This window comes from Amblyomma mixtum, chromosome 3, assembly GCF_055824585.1.
Source record: "Amblyomma mixtum isolate Tamu chromosome 3, ASM5582458v1, whole genome shotgun sequence".
Lineage (NCBI taxonomy): Eukaryota > Metazoa > Arthropoda > Arachnida > Ixodida > Ixodidae > Amblyomma > Amblyomma mixtum.
This window is the reverse complement of record NC_143014.1, coordinates 221,351,483-221,368,535: the sequence shown is the minus strand read 5'-3', so window position 1 is coordinate 221,368,535 and position 17,053 is coordinate 221,351,483. Positions and strand designations below refer to the sequence as shown.

The 17,053-nt window shown below is 50.3% G+C and overlaps 2 protein-coding genes across 7 annotated transcripts in view; one reads left to right on the top strand and one right to left on the bottom strand.

Annotated features, from left to right (window-relative positions):
• The window catches only part of LOC149353760 (acyl-CoA desaturase-like), a 127,335-nt gene extending 117,457 nt beyond the window's left edge, over positions 1-9,878 (top strand). For all 5 annotated transcript variants that reach the window (XM_089582815.1, XM_089582819.1, XM_089582818.1 and 2 more), the window contains 2 exons: positions 5,593-5,798; positions 7,778-9,878. In XM_089582815.1, coding sequence (XP_089438941.1) covers positions 5,593-5,798; positions 7,778-8,237 — 666 coding nt within the window. In that variant the 3' untranslated portion in view covers positions 8,238-9,878. The remainder of the gene's footprint in view (positions 1-5,592; positions 5,799-7,777) is intronic.
• Positions 1-17,053, bottom strand: part of LOC149353759 (uncharacterized) — a 273,957-nt gene that overhangs the window by 244,377 nt on the left and 12,527 nt on the right. The gene's annotated exons all lie outside the window — the stretch shown is intronic.

Sequence of the window (17,053 nt, the reverse complement as noted above, 5' to 3'; positions counted from 1 at the left end):
GTGCTTGCTCTTATCTTCAAGAAGAAAAAGATGGGTGTCGTTTGTACAGCGCACCTTTTCTCATTTCCGGCCCGACTGTGGGTGGTTGGCTCGTTAAGGAGCCGTGTGTCGCGTTGCGAGTTTTGTGCGGCCCGTATGGAGGGGAAGTTGGCGGGGCGTTTGGGGCGATGGGGGGCGGAAAGTGCACCCTTTGACCCTCGCCGCGGCGCCTCTGGACGCTTCTGATGAGGGGATCGTTGTCGCCGACGTCCGCGCACGTGCTTGTGTACATGTGTTTGTGTTTGTGGCTGTGTGTGCGCGTAACCATGAGCCGAGGCGACGCCTGTGAGTTGTGCCGCTGTGCTTCTGCGTGAGCGCGAGGATGAGAAGGACCCCTCGCAGTGGCCAAGGTTACACACCAGGACGCCGCCGAACATCTGCGCCCGTTTAAGCCGGCGTGAAGGGGGTGCACTAACTCTCTTGTGCCCGAACGTGATGTGTCCAAGGGCGCGAGGTCAGTGCTCTGCCGCGGCCCCGTCGTCATCAACGCACCCTACATCAACGGAAAGAAGACCGCCATCAGTCGTCGGCCCTCCCAACCCGTTCAACTTGAAGTCTGCGAGCGGTGAGTCGCCGACAGGCCCACTGGGCCGCGCCACCGAGCTTTGAGGCTGGCATCCACCTGTAACATAGTTGTACAGTTGTATTCACATCTTCTTGTGTACCGTGTATATAATCTGCAAGCTGTTTTGATTTACTGAAGCGTATGCAAGTGTTGTTTGCCTTGTTTTTCCTTTGTTTTTTTACATTGTTCTGGCTGGAACTGAAGGGTAGCTAGTTTTGTTTTGTGTATTCATTTCTTTATTTTGGAACTGAAGTGTAGCTTATTTTTTTTTTGTGTATTGATTTCTTTATTTTGGCCGCGTGCTTTGCCGATGGGTAGGAGGGCATTTAAGGAGAGGGGGATGTGGGAATCTGGCTTTCCGCCGTCGCCTTTGCGCGGCTGTGCCGGCCGCCCGCGTTGTTTCTCCTCTTTCCCTTGCTCCCGCCTCAGGCGGTGGAGAGGCGGCTGGGTGACTAATCACTGTCATTTAGCCACAGCTCCGCCCCGGCTCCCCAAGGGCCTTTGCCATTGGCGCCTTTTGGCGGGAATCCGGGATCCGCTTTGGGCGGCCGCGCGCCGCGCGACCGTCCGAGCGGGGCCCGGAGAGAGAGATCCCTCCGAGACAGCGTAAGGTGCGTACGTTACTGTTTGTCCGTGCCGGCCTTTGCCGTTCGGACCAGTGCTTACTCGAGCTCGCCCGCACGTGTCCTCTGACCTGCAGCGGCTCGAGCCTGTCACTCGGGGTCCAGCGACCTCAGACAGGCGTACCTTGCGTTGAATGCCCACTCTCTCTCGCAACCGGCCCAACGGTCGACACGAGAGAGAGATCACAGCACTGCCGCGGGGACATTCTCCTGCAGCGGCGTGCTAGCGGTGCGCATTACTCGAGTCGCTTCGTGCGCGCAGCGGAGCCTTGCTCCTCGCGCGCCCCCGGGACGGGGTGACTGTTGAGTGTGTGTGTATCAGCTGGAGGACGATGTGAATAAACGTCTCCTTTGTGAACTTGGAGGCCTATTTCTTTGCGGCGAATCGCTCTCCTCCCAGCGGAGGTTGAGTGCGCTGCAACGGTGTCCCAGTGTGTGTGTGGTGAAGGCTGATCGGGGCCCTTGGCTCGCGCGAAGCTCGAACCCGCGGTGGGTGGTGGCCTGTGTCCACGTAGGAACCCACAAACCACGTTTAACTGTAGAGCCAACATGAAAAAAGAATGATTCTAGTAAACGTGTTCTCTGGACTTTTAGTCAAGCACACTTGGTTGAACTTGCGTGCGAGGTAGTGTGAGCATTAATAAAATATTTTCTCTGTTTTTGTGATTGTTCTTTTCCTAGCTACGCGTGGCTGAACCTTATCTCGTTAGGAACAAACTCTTTGTGACTCCTTTATTCCATTCATGCTGTTCCCATGTTGCTCCAGGGTTATCGTTCTGATACAAATGTGCTCCAGAATGGATATTTTTCTGCTCCAAAAATTGCTCCAGAACTTGAAATGGCTGGAGCACCACTGATCATATCATATAATATAATACCATATCAAGCTTTTGGGTTGTCGAACCAATGTATCTGGAAATATCGTGTCTGTCATGCAGTTACTCAGACGCTCGCGGTGGAATGTCTCTGAAACATAACCAATATTATGTGTACTCGAAAGGGCGTTTTTCATCGCTTAAGAAATATGCTCACAAAAGTGCTATCCTTCAATTAAAGTGAGAAGCTTGAATTGGAACTTGTTGTGTAGAACATTTTGTATCCAGATGGGCATAAAACAGAGATATTGAGGTATAGATATGAAATGGGCTCGCGGAATCATTTAACTTATCCATCTCTTGCCCTCACTTCAGTGCAGTTCCTGCCTGTCGCATGTTCTGCGTTTATAGGTCGTGTTCTGAGTGGTTCCGATGTCAAAGTATATATATATTTTTTTCGCTTTCAAGGCCGCTGATGACGCCTTGCGCGCAAAAGCGGCCCTGCACACCCTCACTAAAATCGTCCAACTCGGAACTCGTTCGATACTCACGGATGACGTGGAACAGAAACTGTCCATCCACATTTTTTTTTATTCGCTGCTTTTGCAACGCTCGTACGCTTCCCAAATTCTCTCGACAATGGCCAAAACACCTAATTTCGCGCTATTCCGGGGAAAAAGCGGAAAGGTCCCATCCCGCCCAAATCTCGTATCAACAGATGGGGCTACAATTTGGCTAATATAGAATCGTAATAGCAGCTTACTTTGCCAGGGACGAACAGGGCCTCACGCGGGTTTGTACCTCACTCTTTTGGCACCAACTTACACACAGTTCGGGAGGGAGCGTTGTGTGAATCTCGGCGATAAAAGCTCCATCCATTGCGCGGGGTATTCGCAGGACTGTCCGTTCGCATTCCCCGCCTCTCCCAGCTCACCTGTCCCTTTTGTCTACTTTTTCCTCGTCGGCCCCGATCGCCTCCGGGTACACGTTACCCAGCGCGCCCGGCCGTTGTTCCGCCGACACGTCCTTCATTGTGTTCTCACGGCTCCATGTTCGCAGTTGACCTTGGCAGGCCTCGCAGGAGTAGCTCGCTGGCCTATAGCCTGGCGGTATGCTATAGGTCGCCACTATTCGCACAAATCGGGTGGAATCGCCCTGCGTGGCGTGTTTTTTATTAACTGCACGCCAAATTTCACACCCATGCCACCTGCCTCGGGCAAGGACGAGTTAGTCATCAGGGGCTCAGGAACGAACCGGCACGCGCTTTCGCCGCGTCCCCCTACATCTTTTCTTTATTCTTTTTAATTCTCAACAGGTCCTAGAGCTCTGCCGTTGACGAAATGAGAATAGGAACTGCACTTCTGCTTAGCAGGACCGTGCTTGCTTTTTGTTACTAGGGGAAAAAAAGAAAAGGCGAAGGAAGAGGACACCGTCATTCGCGCGCTGTCGCACCAGTAACAGCATTATGCGTTCTAACGGCGCAGTTGCGGCTAAGGCTTTCATGAACAGTTTCACGCACTGTCGAACCGGACGCTCTTGCCTCCCTGACATGTACAGGAGCACTCACTTCGTTTGTCCCTACCGTATATGCGCGCTGTGGCAACTTTCCCGGCCGTTTTTCCCGGCTGAACTGAAGGCACGTACAAATGGCTTAGTTGGCGCCGAATGACGGTGGCTGTCGTCAACGTCTTCCCCTTTTGAGGGGTGGTTCGATCAAGAAACGGAGAAGGTTCGCCTTCTGCGGCGTTCTCAAGGCACTGTTCAATGCGCTAACGACAAAAGTGGCGCCAGACACCGGTAGATTATGGTATGCATCCGCTATTTTACCGTAATCCACATCTTTAACAAGGAAGCGCAGACTTATCAGACGCTTAAACAGGAGCCCCCCCCCCCCAAAAAAAAAAAAAAAAGAAGTAAATCATTAACGATTCTCGGCTGTGTCCCTGCAACGAATAGTTAGGAAAACGTACCGTCGAGATAGCATCTTGTTACGCGCTTCCTATCGACCCCAGCAACCCGCTCTGGCAGAGTTCCGGGCGAGCTGCCTCTCGACGCGCGTGCCTCGCGAGAACGCTGCCAGCTTATTCGTAATGTTTTGCCTTTGTGCTCATAATACGCGGAAGACTTCCTTCGTCTCTCGGCGCTCCTTCACCAACAGGCGGCGGCGATGCCGTCGTGCTGAGTGAGCCGCTCTCGCGCGGCGTGTTTGCAGGCCCCGACGAGGCCAGCGTCAATATTCCGACACACGAATCCAGCCGGGTTTTCCTAAGCGCGTGTAGTCTGTTTTCACAGAAGTTTCCGCGAAACGCCCCGACGACTCCAGACGAGCGCGAGGTCGAGAAAAGGTGGCGAGAAAAATAGGAAAGCACGAGCCACACGTTCAGTTGAGAAACCCTACGCGTGCACCGCGGTGCTAATGGAACCTTTTCTGAAGAGGGGCACTCGGATCTCGAGAGTGCGCTCGCGCAGCACGGTCAAGAAGTTCCTCTTGCGCTAAAGGAAAAAAAAAAAAAAAACACGCTTAGGATGATGTATGCAAATTATGAAACGTTGCATAGCACCCTGGCGAACTCCGCTGAAAGATGGCGCGTGATGTCTCGACGCCCTTAAAAGAAACGATGCAGTACATCTACGAAACTCCTTTTTTTTTTTTTACGTTTCGGACTAAGCAGTGACTTTTGTGTCGTGTTCGAGACACTTGAGCTTCGCAGCATGGCATAACGCCGTCCTACTTCGAGAAGCGCAGTGCTTTGCAAGCTGCGCACGTCAAAACTAAACGGATTGCTGAACAGGCCAAAACTGAATTTATAGCGCCCTGTAGAAAAATGAATCGAAAGTAAAGCTCGTAACCCGATGTTCGGTGTACCACAGCCTTAGTTGCTTTTGCGTCATTAAGCGCATTGTAACTAATTGAAGCCCGGCGAGCCATATACGAATCACAGCCGCATTACCTGCACAGTGTGCTGTGTGGAGTGTAGACGATTGCTCATATTTAAGCTGACGAGGCCTATATACATACGTTAGGTGCCGCGACCAAACTTTTACACGTATTTTCGAAGAAAGACTTACAAGTGCCTATAAGTACGGCGACCATACATTGTCTCCTCAAATTCTCGCCGCTGCGACCCAACAATGCTTCCTTGTAAAATTTTGAATAGTCAATTGACTCTCCATAAAATGTCATAGTTCCTCTAAGAATTTCTTCAGAGGTTGAAGTCCTCGATAGCAACAAAAAGTTTTCCAGCGCATTGTGAGTCCTGAAATTCCAATTTCTGGATAAGGAGGAAACGGCGTTTTTTAACGCGAAAAAAGGCAGCGCAGTAGGGTCAGCGACAAAAAAAAAAAAAAGAGTGCCTCTTGTTTGTAAGCATATACTAGCTATTAGTATCATTCCTTTCATGTGTTGTTTGTTTTTCTGATGTGGTTTTGTGATCGTGACTGCCTAACGCTTTGTTCTTATATCCTCCCACTCACGCCGGCGCGACCGGCAGTCTTTTTCGTGAACCGCGCCACTCACGCGTGTTGTGCTGTCATGTGCTCCGTTGCGCAGAACGACCTGTACGAGTGGACGCGCGACCACAGGGTGCACCACAAGTTCTCGGAGAGCGATGCCGACCCGCACAACGTGAACAGGGGTTTCTTCTTCGCTCACGTCGGCTGGCTCATGTGCAAGAAGCACCCGGACGTGATGCGCAAGGGCAAGGCCGTGGACTGCTCGGACCTCCTCAAGGATCCGGTCATTAGGTTCCAGAAGAAGTAAGTGCAGAGCATTCGAAACGCGCGTACGTAAACACGCTGGCGGAACTGCCGCTGGTCTCGAATAAGTGCGCCATACTGTCTCACTGGGCGCACAAGGAAAGCGAGCGACAGCCTGCGCACACACAAAAAACAACAACAAAAAGACACATGCGAGAAAAGCGCATTATAGTGCGATGTGGCCTGGCCGCGCGATGGAATGGACGGCACGCGTGCAAGGCTCATGACGTCTCTGCGGCTCGGATACCTGTCGGGCGCTGTTTGGCGAACACTGTTTCTGGAGTCATATCGTGAAGCCATTACTGCGGCACAGGCACATGCTGCGGCAATCTTACATCATAGCTATATGACAGGAGCTTGTGATCAGAGGTGAAATGTTGTTGGGTAGTTCCAGCTCGTTTAAGAATGTCATTAGCGATGGTCGATTTGCGTAATATCTAGTCAGTGATACCTGTTAGCGGTAACTAGTGGCATTGCAGGCAGCAAGTCATAGATAATTAGCAACAAGTGTTCAATGACATAGTTGGCTGGCAGTTTTGGGTTCGTGTCTTAGCTCGAATGAGGAGTGGCAATTGCCGCTCAACTTGACTACGCGTGCTTAGGAATAGTGTGGTCTTTCTTATGTACGGTCATTTACTGCCACCGGCCGTTATCGTTATTTGCAAAGTTGAACCATTGTTACCTTCCAGGCGAGTGTTTTGGATGAATGAATGAATGAATGAATGAATGAATGAATGAATGAATGAATGAATGAATGAATGAATGAATTCTAGCACAGTAGCAGCTACATTTGTCGTGTGTCGCAGGTTGTGACACATTTGTGGCACACCTTTGCCTCAAAGCAAGATGTCGGTATAAAGACGCTGGAGGACTGCTGTTTTTTTAGCAAACAAATGAAAAATAAACATCAATCTCGAACCTCAAACGTTTTATACATTTCTCTTGAAAAATTTAGCGCGACACACAAGGACAGAAAGAGTAGACGACACGAGCGCTGATTTAACAATACTGCAGATTGGGCGAGTTGGTTAACATAATCGCTAAATTTTTCAAGATGTATGTTAACCAACTCGCCCAATCTGCAGTATTGTTTTATACATTTCGCTGCAGTTGAAATCAGACCATTAATGCCAAGATTGCATGCCCAAACGTCTGCTTCCTCCGTGCCTTTAAGCGCTGTACAGCAGTTATGCAATCGCTTATCAGTTATGCAATTGCTTATCAATTATGCAATCGCTTATCAGTTATGCAATCGCTTATCAAGCAACAGAGGGCACTAAAATTCTATGCTTGGAAAGTTCCTGCCGAGCTCTTCGTCAGCGGCGAGCTTGGTAACTTGTGTTTCTTGGACAGTTCCGACCTGCGACTAATGTCTGTTGGCCTTACATACTGTGAACATCCGCCTAGGCGTTGTGTATGTGATATTGTTTTATGCAAAGCGCACACGTTGCGCACATTGTTAACTGCATTGTTGAGAATGCTGCTACTGAAACACACCTTACAATAGGCTTAAAAATGGGCTCTTCATTCTTGCGGCTCTGCTTTAAAGCGAATCCAAATAATACAGTCGAGGGGTGGTGTCCGCAGCTCAGAAGAATGAGTAGCCTGATGCCGTAGAGAGTAAAAGGAGGACCCAGAGACAAAACTTGCCTACCACTGCCGTAAGCTGGAAACTGCTTGAAGACAATGCGATTTCGTCAGCGTTTCACGGTATATGAGAGGAAGTAATGGCACTTTGTCGATATATTGCACCGCGGGTCGGTGTAATATGCACCTCATTACTACACACCCGGCAGTCTGTTTTTAAGGAAGCGGTTCTTGCTGCCTGTTTTACGGGGGAGTGTCATCTATTGAGGCCGACGAACATGTTGCTGCTATGCCGCTTCGTAAAGTAGTAGTGGGGAGTGGAAAAATCGCCTCCCTTAGGTTGGTCGCTCGGGCTCTTTCTCTCATACGTGACTCTTCTCTGGAACTCGCAGCTACTACGTGCCGCTGACCACCTTCTTCTGCTTCTACCTGCCGACCGTGCTGCCGCACCACCTGTTCGGCGAGAGCTACTGGGTGGCCTTCTTCGTGGCCACCATGCTGCGCTACGTGACATCGCTCAACTTCACCTGGCTGGTGAACAGCGCCGCCCACCTGTGGGGCAACCGGCCGTACGACAAGAACATCTCGCCAGCCGAGAACCGCTTCGTCGCGTGGACCGCCATCGGCGAGGGCTTCCACAACTACCACCACACCTTCCCGTGGGACTACTCGACCAGCGAGCTTGGCTGGACGATCAACTTGACCACTATTTTCATCGATGCCATGGCCAAGCTGGGGCTCGCGTACGACCTCAAGACGGTCCCCAAGGACGTGATCGAGAAGCGGAAATCCCGAACGGGCGACCACAGCTACGACTACATGAACGGCCACAAGCACAACCACCACCACTGACGAACACCGACCGTCGCTCGGTCGACCCGAACCCGCCGAGCCCTCTTGAAGCCGTTCGCCGCGTTGATATGTGGGTTGCCATGATATACTCTTCTCCTCGCAAGGCGTTCGTTTTTTTTTTCTTTTTGCTGGTACTGCGACTTTGTTTCGTCGACACACTGCGTCGGCAGCGACAAGACTTAAGTCTGCTGGAGTGCCTATACATACTCGTGGAGCGGAACGTGCTATCCGTTCTGAATATTTTTTTACACGTGCTTTGTTGCTTTTTTGTGCTCTGAAATTTTAGCAACAAGAAGTGATGATGCCCTAGCTGCATGCTGTCTTCTATGCGCGAATCAGGTCTGTCACGATTATGCTGGCGTCAAGAATTAATTCGGGAGCCTGCAGGGGCCCTGTACGGCTTTGGCAGGGCCAGGAGTCGCAGATATATTTCTTGTACGGCATCAAGAAGACAGTAGCAATAAAATGTTTGTTGGAAGAAGGAGAGATATTTATACACAAGCAAAGGAAGCGATGGTAAGAGTTCAGGAAAGCCGAAGGGCAAATTAATTAACGCTGCTGCCTTCTGAACTGATACAAGTAAAAACATTGATGCGCGAATCACCAGCATTAATATCCATTTTTATGTTAGAGCTGTTGCTTTGAAACGGCATGATGCATTAAATAGCCTTCAAGCGGCTCGACCAATACTACTCCGTGATATCTCGGCATAGAAGAGAGCATGCCTAAGTCACATAATTTTTTACTCGTCTGTGCGTATGTGTGAGTGCTTTTTGCGTCAACTTCGTGCTTGTGCTAATCGTGAAGGGTAGGCCATTGTCCCCTCTTGCTCAAAACTTCACCGACAAGTGAAGTGGTGTCATAAGTGTCCACAGCTCAGCCTTATAAAGGAAATGCAATGGCACCCTAATCCCGCATTGCGCACGTCTGATCAAGATTTTGTGCTAAACCTGCGCTAAACGCATGCGCGTCAAGCGTCGCTTTCAGACACCACGCAACGTCCTTCTAGCTCTCAATGACGCGGGCTACGCTTTATTACGCTTTATGGCTTTCTCTGAATTGCACTGCTTGGCTCATTGCGATGGACGCGTTGCGCAGCCTTTTTTTTTTCTCTTTTTCGTCTTGTGTACGGAGGAATCCAAGCCAGGACATCGTTTGGGAAATAGGCGGCCGACTGCAACCTTGCAGCCGCCTTGACTCTCGGGTCGCGGAAGTATAACTACGTCGCCTCCAAGAGAGCTTCTAGCATATGTCGTTGTTTTTTTTTTCCTGTTGTTGTTTGCGCTTCATTGTTTGCAGCGTCACTGGTTTCTTCCTGTGGCGTACGTTATGCCTTTGTCTTTTCTTTTTCCTTTGCTCGTTTGCTCGCCCTGCTTGGCATTTTTTTTTCGGCATTTTCCTTATGTTGGTAACTGGCAATGTTCTCTCAAAACGTGCCCAGCAGTTTTGCACGTTGTAAATATAGTTGATGCGAGGTTTATCGAACAATGTCAAATTATATGTTGTACATATAGAGAGTGTATAAGTGCGACGAAGAAGTAGGCTTCTGACTGTGCCTAGACGAGCCTGAGTTTGTCAAGCTCGATAGGCACTGCGCTGCTTGAGCAAAGTCAAGGTCTGAATAAAACAATAATAACATCAGCGTGTCTGTCGTCTCTGGCCGAGAGAAGGGATGCACCTCGAGCAACCACGTCGAAAAAAAGTTGCTCGAGGTTCGTCGCTTTGGCCATCCCGCTGTCACACGCATGCACCACTTTGCGCCACTTGCTTGTATCCAAGGTTAGTACTAAACATAGAGCTGGCCTAGTTGCTGTCTTTAGTACACCGCGGCGCTGTCTGAACGGAGAGAACATGTCACGTGGCGGACGCCATATGAAAACTAATGATGGTGGCAGCCGTACTAGTAGTTTGCTGAAAGAAAAATACAAAAAGTAAGGAAAGGACGTTGCCGGCTGTCCAATATCATAAGTACCATAGCTGCGGCCGACGGAAATGACAAAGAGGGGATACAATGGAAGAAGAATGAAGTGCAGCCAAATCGAAGAGTAACATAAGGTCTCTTCGAGTTGGATGCACTCGCTGGACTACTAATTCCGTGGCCGCCAGAGTGCAGCTTCAGTTAAGAGCAGCTTGGCACTGGCTGCTTCCAAAACGAATGGTTGAGTGCAGGCCTGGTTGTTGCTAGCCTTGGCGTCGCCACCAAATTACAGCGAACTGCGTGCTACGTGAAGCATTTTCAAGTTGCAAATCGCAATGAAGTGTTGCCGTTAACCAGCCCCAGGAAATCGTTTGACCCCCCCAAAAAATTCGCTGGGGTTTCAACCACGCTGAACCTAGTTTACAGAGCAGAAGCTCGATTAAGCATGGTCAGTTGCTGTGGTTAACTTCATTAAAGGGAAGGCTTGATCATAAGAATAATCAGATTCAATCAGCCGGCTACGTTAAACAGCCAAAGCACTGGTTTCAGCGCGCCACTCCTCCATGGCTATCTGCGAACGTCAAACAACGCTTTGCGCTTTTTATTATCTTATTAGAAGAACAGCGAGTCACGTGGTTCGACACAACTACGAGGAGAGCGTTGAATCGCGTTGTTCAACGCAGTTGCGAAGGCTAGCGAAAGCCGCCGAGGCGCGGCGAGTCACATGATGTAACGTCACAAACATCCTCCCCCTCCGCCGTTTGAAGGTCATTCTTGGGAGCGAATGACCTTGAGGTTTTGCATGGGAGGAGTAGGGCTTCCGCTCTAATAAGATCTTTTCACGACCCCAGGGAAAACCGGTTTTCCGGGCTGTGGGGAGAACGTGGGCAGCTTAATCTTCAACTCTTTTCTGTACTACGAGCACAGCCTATGGCGACACCCATGGCGACACCCATGGACTTCTTTTTGGAAAGGCCTATACAAGGAGACGATTTACGAATATGCCCTGAAATGCTGTTCATGCCGCCTGACGACAGTTACGACAACTGTGACGCCACAAACAGTTACCTCGTCCTTTCTGGAAAGAACTGTGATCATTTCATTAAGAGACTACAGTCATACCTTCGCTTCACCGACTTACACATGGGCGCCGCCATCCTGCCGCACTACAACTGCACTTCCACTTTGGAGAGTGCAAGCTAGCCAAGAACTCGAGGTGGAACTTATATGGATGTGCAGCGGAGGTGCGCGCTACACTGGCAAAACGAATACGATGTTGCTGCATTCCTTGAACTGGTGTAGAAAGTACACCCGAACCGAAGAGACCTATAATGCGTGCCATTTCGTCAGTCATTTCTCGCTGACCCAAGGAATAAAGCGCTGGGTTTACACATGTACATGGATAGCGAGAGGAGAATTGAATGGCAGGGAAGTTAACCAGGCATAATGGCTTGGTTGTGTATCCTGCGCATAGGGAGAGGGATAAACGCAGCGAAAGAGAAAGGAGGAGAATGAAAGTGAGCCACGTTTGTCGCAACAGACACAGACTATTTGCTGTAGCTCGTTTTCGCCGCTTGCGTTTCTACAGACGCGTAGCATGAAGGTAATTTGCACTGTTTACTGAATAACCATGGTGGACAGAAAGCGGCCTCATTAACGTTGTCTGGGCCGTAGTCATTCAGCCATCATCAATGGCAAAATTGACCTTCAGGCCTTTCGAAGAACACTCTGTCCTTGGCATGTTGACGCCGGTTGCATCTTGCAGATCGCTGCCACATTTTGCATCGAATACGGGTGAAGTGGAGCAAGAACTTCACCATGGAATTCTTCACCTCTTCTGTTTTATCAGTAGCTCTTGTAGCAAGCAACAATTACCCCAGTTAAACACCGCAGAAGTTGAAGTTTGGTTTGGTTATTGAGGTTTAACGTCCCAAAGCAACTCAGGCTATGAGGGACGCCGTAGTGAAGGGCTCCGAAAATTTAAACCACCTCGGGTTCTTTAACGTGCACTGACATCGCACCGCACACGGGCCTCTAGAATTTCGCCTCCATTGAAATTCAACCGCCGCGGCCGGGATCCAACCCGCGTCTTTCGGGTCAGCAGCCGAGCGCCATAACCACTGAGCCACCGCGGCGGGGCCACAAGTAGAAGTGCACAGTCACACAGAGAGAGTTGTTGGCACGGCCAGTCAATCTGCATTAACCGTGGTTGCGCAGCTAATCAGGTTATCGCGAACCGAGCTTGGCGACCTCGGTTGACGTCGTTAACCGAGAAAAAGGCGGTGTCCGTGGACGGAAAGTGCCCGTCGGCGTCAGAGTCCGAAAGGGGCACGAGCTGGCCTGCTTCAACAACGTGCATTTTCCTCACAAAATTATACTTCAAGAGCAACACATTTATAAGTCGAGTGCCGTCCGACGGCGCTTTCATGCAACTTTCGTGCCACCCGCGAGCGCGGCGGACAACGTCGGTCTGGCAGTGCGCTTACCCGCTAGGCCTAATTTGTTTCGCATGGAAGCCACAGCGGACTGCGCTTAGGAATTGACTAGTGCTATAGTAAATGGCACACACATGTCATTGCCTTGCTGACAACCGAACTGTCTCATATTAAAAGAAATATGTGATGGATTTCACCGATGCCTTAGCAGCGGAGCTGGCGTGTAGCCAGACCGCGTCAGCCGCGCTGCACCGGCGGCATCCCCTATGCTCCTTGGTTTCAGTGGCTGTTGGCTTCCGTCGTGTATCGCAGTTATCATTCCTACACAACTCGGTACAGGTCACCGATCCTCAAGGAGGATTCGTTTTTGACATTAATTTATCCCAGGCCATATTATTTACAAGAATAAGAAAGTTAAGCACGGTTTTCTGACGCTGGCGCCAGTCAGCCACCGCAGTGATGTTGCCTCGGCGGGAACGGCTTGCGGGCGGCGCGGGGATGTATATGGCGGTAGAGGCAGTGCTGCCACCGGACGGAGCCATCGGACGGCGCTCTAGACACTGCGTCGCAAGATGTATTTGTAAATGCAGCTTCGCTCTACTGGTAACCGCGTCACTTCGTTTGTTGTATCCAAGGGGCCGTTGGTTGCCGCAATCGAGGTGGCGAGCCGTGTGACAACGGCGAACTGTGATTCGCGATAACAGCTGCTAAGTTCGGTAACCGTGGTGAAGCATAACAGTAGACTGCCCATGTGACTAGGGTATTAGGGTTGTTAACGGTGGAGAGGACAGTATACAACGGAGTAGACGACACCGAAGCCCCAGTACTCGGGCGTGCTTGCGTGTCACCTACACCAAGTTAAGCCGCAGCGGTGGTAATCGCACCCGTCAACCGACACGGCGGTGTCCTATTTATGACCGCATTACAAGGGGCGCGCCACTATAGCGTCGGCGCGCGCGTCCCCGAAGGAACGCGGCGGCAGTCCAACGGCTCCGGCAGCGTTAAATGCGCTATCGGCAAGTGGCTGTACACTTGGTTCTCGGGGTTCTAAAGCTCTTAAAAGCAGCCAGAAAGACTTCTATAGTGGGATTAAACCGCATTTCCAGTTCCACATCTCCAGGAACCAAATTCCACAGTTTCTACGCATAAGACACTGGGAGAAGAAAGACGCGAATATTCCATTAAATCCGTTCGTCGTAAAAACGAGCGGCGAGCAATTTTTCCTCACATATCTTGCTCAAAATATAGACGTTTGTTCAAGTTGTAAAATTTTCAGAAGGCAGCTTTCCTTTAATGTGTCCTACGCTCGGGGAACTTTTCGGGCACTGCTGTAAAACGCGGGCCGCATGCTCCGGGCAGATGGTTCGAGCACATGCCAGAGAGCTCGGACGCGCGCTCTCAAAGTGGATAAAAATGTGCGGCCGACACTTGGACATGCGCACCTTGAGCACTGTATTTCGTAGAAGCACTGAAAGCTCCCAGAAAAATATCACGGCCTGATAAGAATCTGCTGGCCAAATTTGCCGGACAGTTTAAGATAGGAAGACTAATTATGTAATTACCTTGAAGTTTATTCCACAGGGGGACATTCAGCACGTCGAAAAACCTTTCTAATATGCTCGATCTTACTAATTCTTGCAGTGCGAGGTAGCGGCTTCCACAAGTGCGCTGATCTCAAGGCCGTCTGCTCGCGATGGCTCTCAGAAGCTTCTGCTCCACTGCAAGAACTTTTCAGATGAATGCAGACCTAGCCACGCTGCAGGTATAGCGGATGCCCGATTTTGGAAAGCCTGCGGCCAGTCTAGAGTGGCTGGGCTCCAAAAACGCAAAAGCAGTGGCGTGATTGCCTTTGCTCGCGATACCTGCATTACAGCCGAAGTTCAAGCCAGTAAACTACGTGCAGCCAGATAGCCGCGTAATAAAATATAAACGCAAGGTGCGAGTGGCATATACTACTGACCTTCACAATTTGTCATCACCGCTAATTGAAGCCTTCCCAGGCGGATTGCTGAGTGTCTGCGAGACACAACCGGCGGACGCTTCGCACCTACCGCTTCACGTCGTAAATTTGGTTCGTTTCACATATATTCAAAAACTTCCGTGCCTTTCGTACTGTTTCATCGATGAAAGGAATCTTCGACACCATTTATCGGTTGAAATCGCGTATATCTCAGCAGCGGAAAGTCGTCGACAGATGCCTTTCGTTCGCGTTCTACACGGCGGCGAGGGGGACCCATCCTGTCGCGCGGCGGCGCTGACAGCAGTCCGATGGTGGAGGCGCCTGGTGGATGCATGGCGCAGAACACGCGCACCGACACGTCAATGCCGCTATCACATAGGTAGGGTTGGTGACTGGCAAGCAACGCCGACCACAAAATATTCAAGAACGAAGCGGCAGATGCCCCTCAAAGGATGATCTCCAGCCAATTGGCGTCGACCGATTCCCAGGTCACGATTAATCAAGTCGGTCCTGCTGATTAACCAGAGGATTAACAATGGCTTAATTGGATCAGCGGCGGCGTCATGAAGTTCGGTCGAAGCCATTGGCTGGAGGGCCTGCTCTGAGGGGCACCTGCCGCTTCTAGAGTTGTATCCGACGAAAGTGCCCTGGCTCCTGTCAGTCACAAAGTGATCTTATACGTACGAAAGCTGTGCGACTTTGTCCGCGGATCTTCGAAGCTACAGTGTAAAACAGTGAACAACTGTTTAATCCTGCATTTTACTGAGAAAGAAAGCGGAGCGGAACACGCGGCCTGAATTTGAGCCACGCCTGAAAGGCTCAGAAAACGCAGACATGTATTTGGGTATGCTAGAAGAACTTGTTGTTGGGCTAGTTGTAGTCATTCATAATTAAATTCAAAGGCGCCAAACCATACGCACACACACACACAGGAGAAGAAAGAAAGACGAGACAGAGCGCCTCGATAAAACACGGAGACGACACACAAATAGAAGGGCCCACTGTACTAGAAATATATCTTAGAAGAACTTGTTGTTGGGCTAGTTGGTAGTTATTCATAATTAAATTCAAAGGCGCCAAACCACTCTGTCTCGTCTTTCTTTCTTCTCCTGTGTGTGTGTGTGCGTATGGTTTGGCGCCTTTTAATTTAATTATGATTTGGGTATGCAATAAGATATGTACAGATGCGGAAATAAAAAAAAGAAACGAACACGCTAGAGCCTTCTAACCCTCTTTCCACGTTCCCAGATGGAACAGGCAGGTATGGCATAAGCAGACTGTTAGTGTCGCTGGTACGATTTCTCGTCGACGCTAATGGTGAATTCTAGATGGAGATCCGGAACTGTCCTCCCGCTCCAAGACTGACTACCTGAATCCACCGGAGAGCAGCCGCCCCAAAGCGGGGTTTGGAGCTCCGGCCAGAGCAAGTGGCGCCGCTCGCGCGCGGCTGATGAAGAAAATACCCAGCGTTCCTTGCGCTCTCCCGCGTGCGTCGTCTGCTATGGAACACGCGCCGGAAGAAGGTCACGCAGGCTTCCGGACGAATCCAGTGATCACGGCGGCCATCTTTGCTCGGCGACTGCTCCCAATCTCGAATCGGAACATGCGATCCGTGATCAGCGATCCGCGTTCCAGATCTGCCTTTGGTATAAACTTGCTCCGAAAAGAGAAGAAAATTTGATCCGGAAGTGCTCCGAATCTGCGTTTGCAATGCACCATGAACGTAAAACTTGTCCCTTGGCGAAAGCATGTTGCTTTGAAGTGAATAAATAGCATGCTGAGCACTTCCAGAGGCGAGCAGCAAAGTGCCCTGCTCAAGGCAGTCGGCCTCTCCAGTAGAAGAAAAATTCAGCTTTTTCGTTGCTTCCTTGCTTTGAAAACATCCATGTGAAGCCATACATTTAGCGCGGCTTCTATGCTGGTCAATTATTTCACCCGACACAATAGCGCTAGTCGGGAGGACCAACCGCAATACAAAGGACATCAAAACGCGTTTGGTTGAGCCAATGTCGGCGGCGTTAGAGAGCAGATTTTGATCGGACGATTAAATGCTAGTAGCATGTAGTAGCAAAACAAAATGATTACTAGAGCTAATTCCACATCCCCAGCAGGTACAGGCGTCGCCAAGGGTGAGGTTAATAGCGCCGCACAAGTTCGCATTAGTTTTATTATGTAGACTCTTATAAAATAGGCGCGATGTCACCTGTTCAGTTGGAAACAGCAGAACTTCAAAGTAACAGTGTTGCGAAGAAACAACCCTCTTTTTTATGACTCATCGGGCTTTTAACATTCAGGGCCGCACCTCGCAGCAAAACGATCCGCATTTTGTCTGAGCAGGCGAAACAAACGCGTTCTGATTAGCCGTGGTATTCCAGAAAAATCACCGGCGCTAAAATGTGCACTACAGACATCCACTAGCGGCGACGCGCAAGCCAATGCACACAACATAAACACCCACTCTTTTTTCTGCTGGCGAACACGTCAGTGCCAGCAAGGGAAGCAT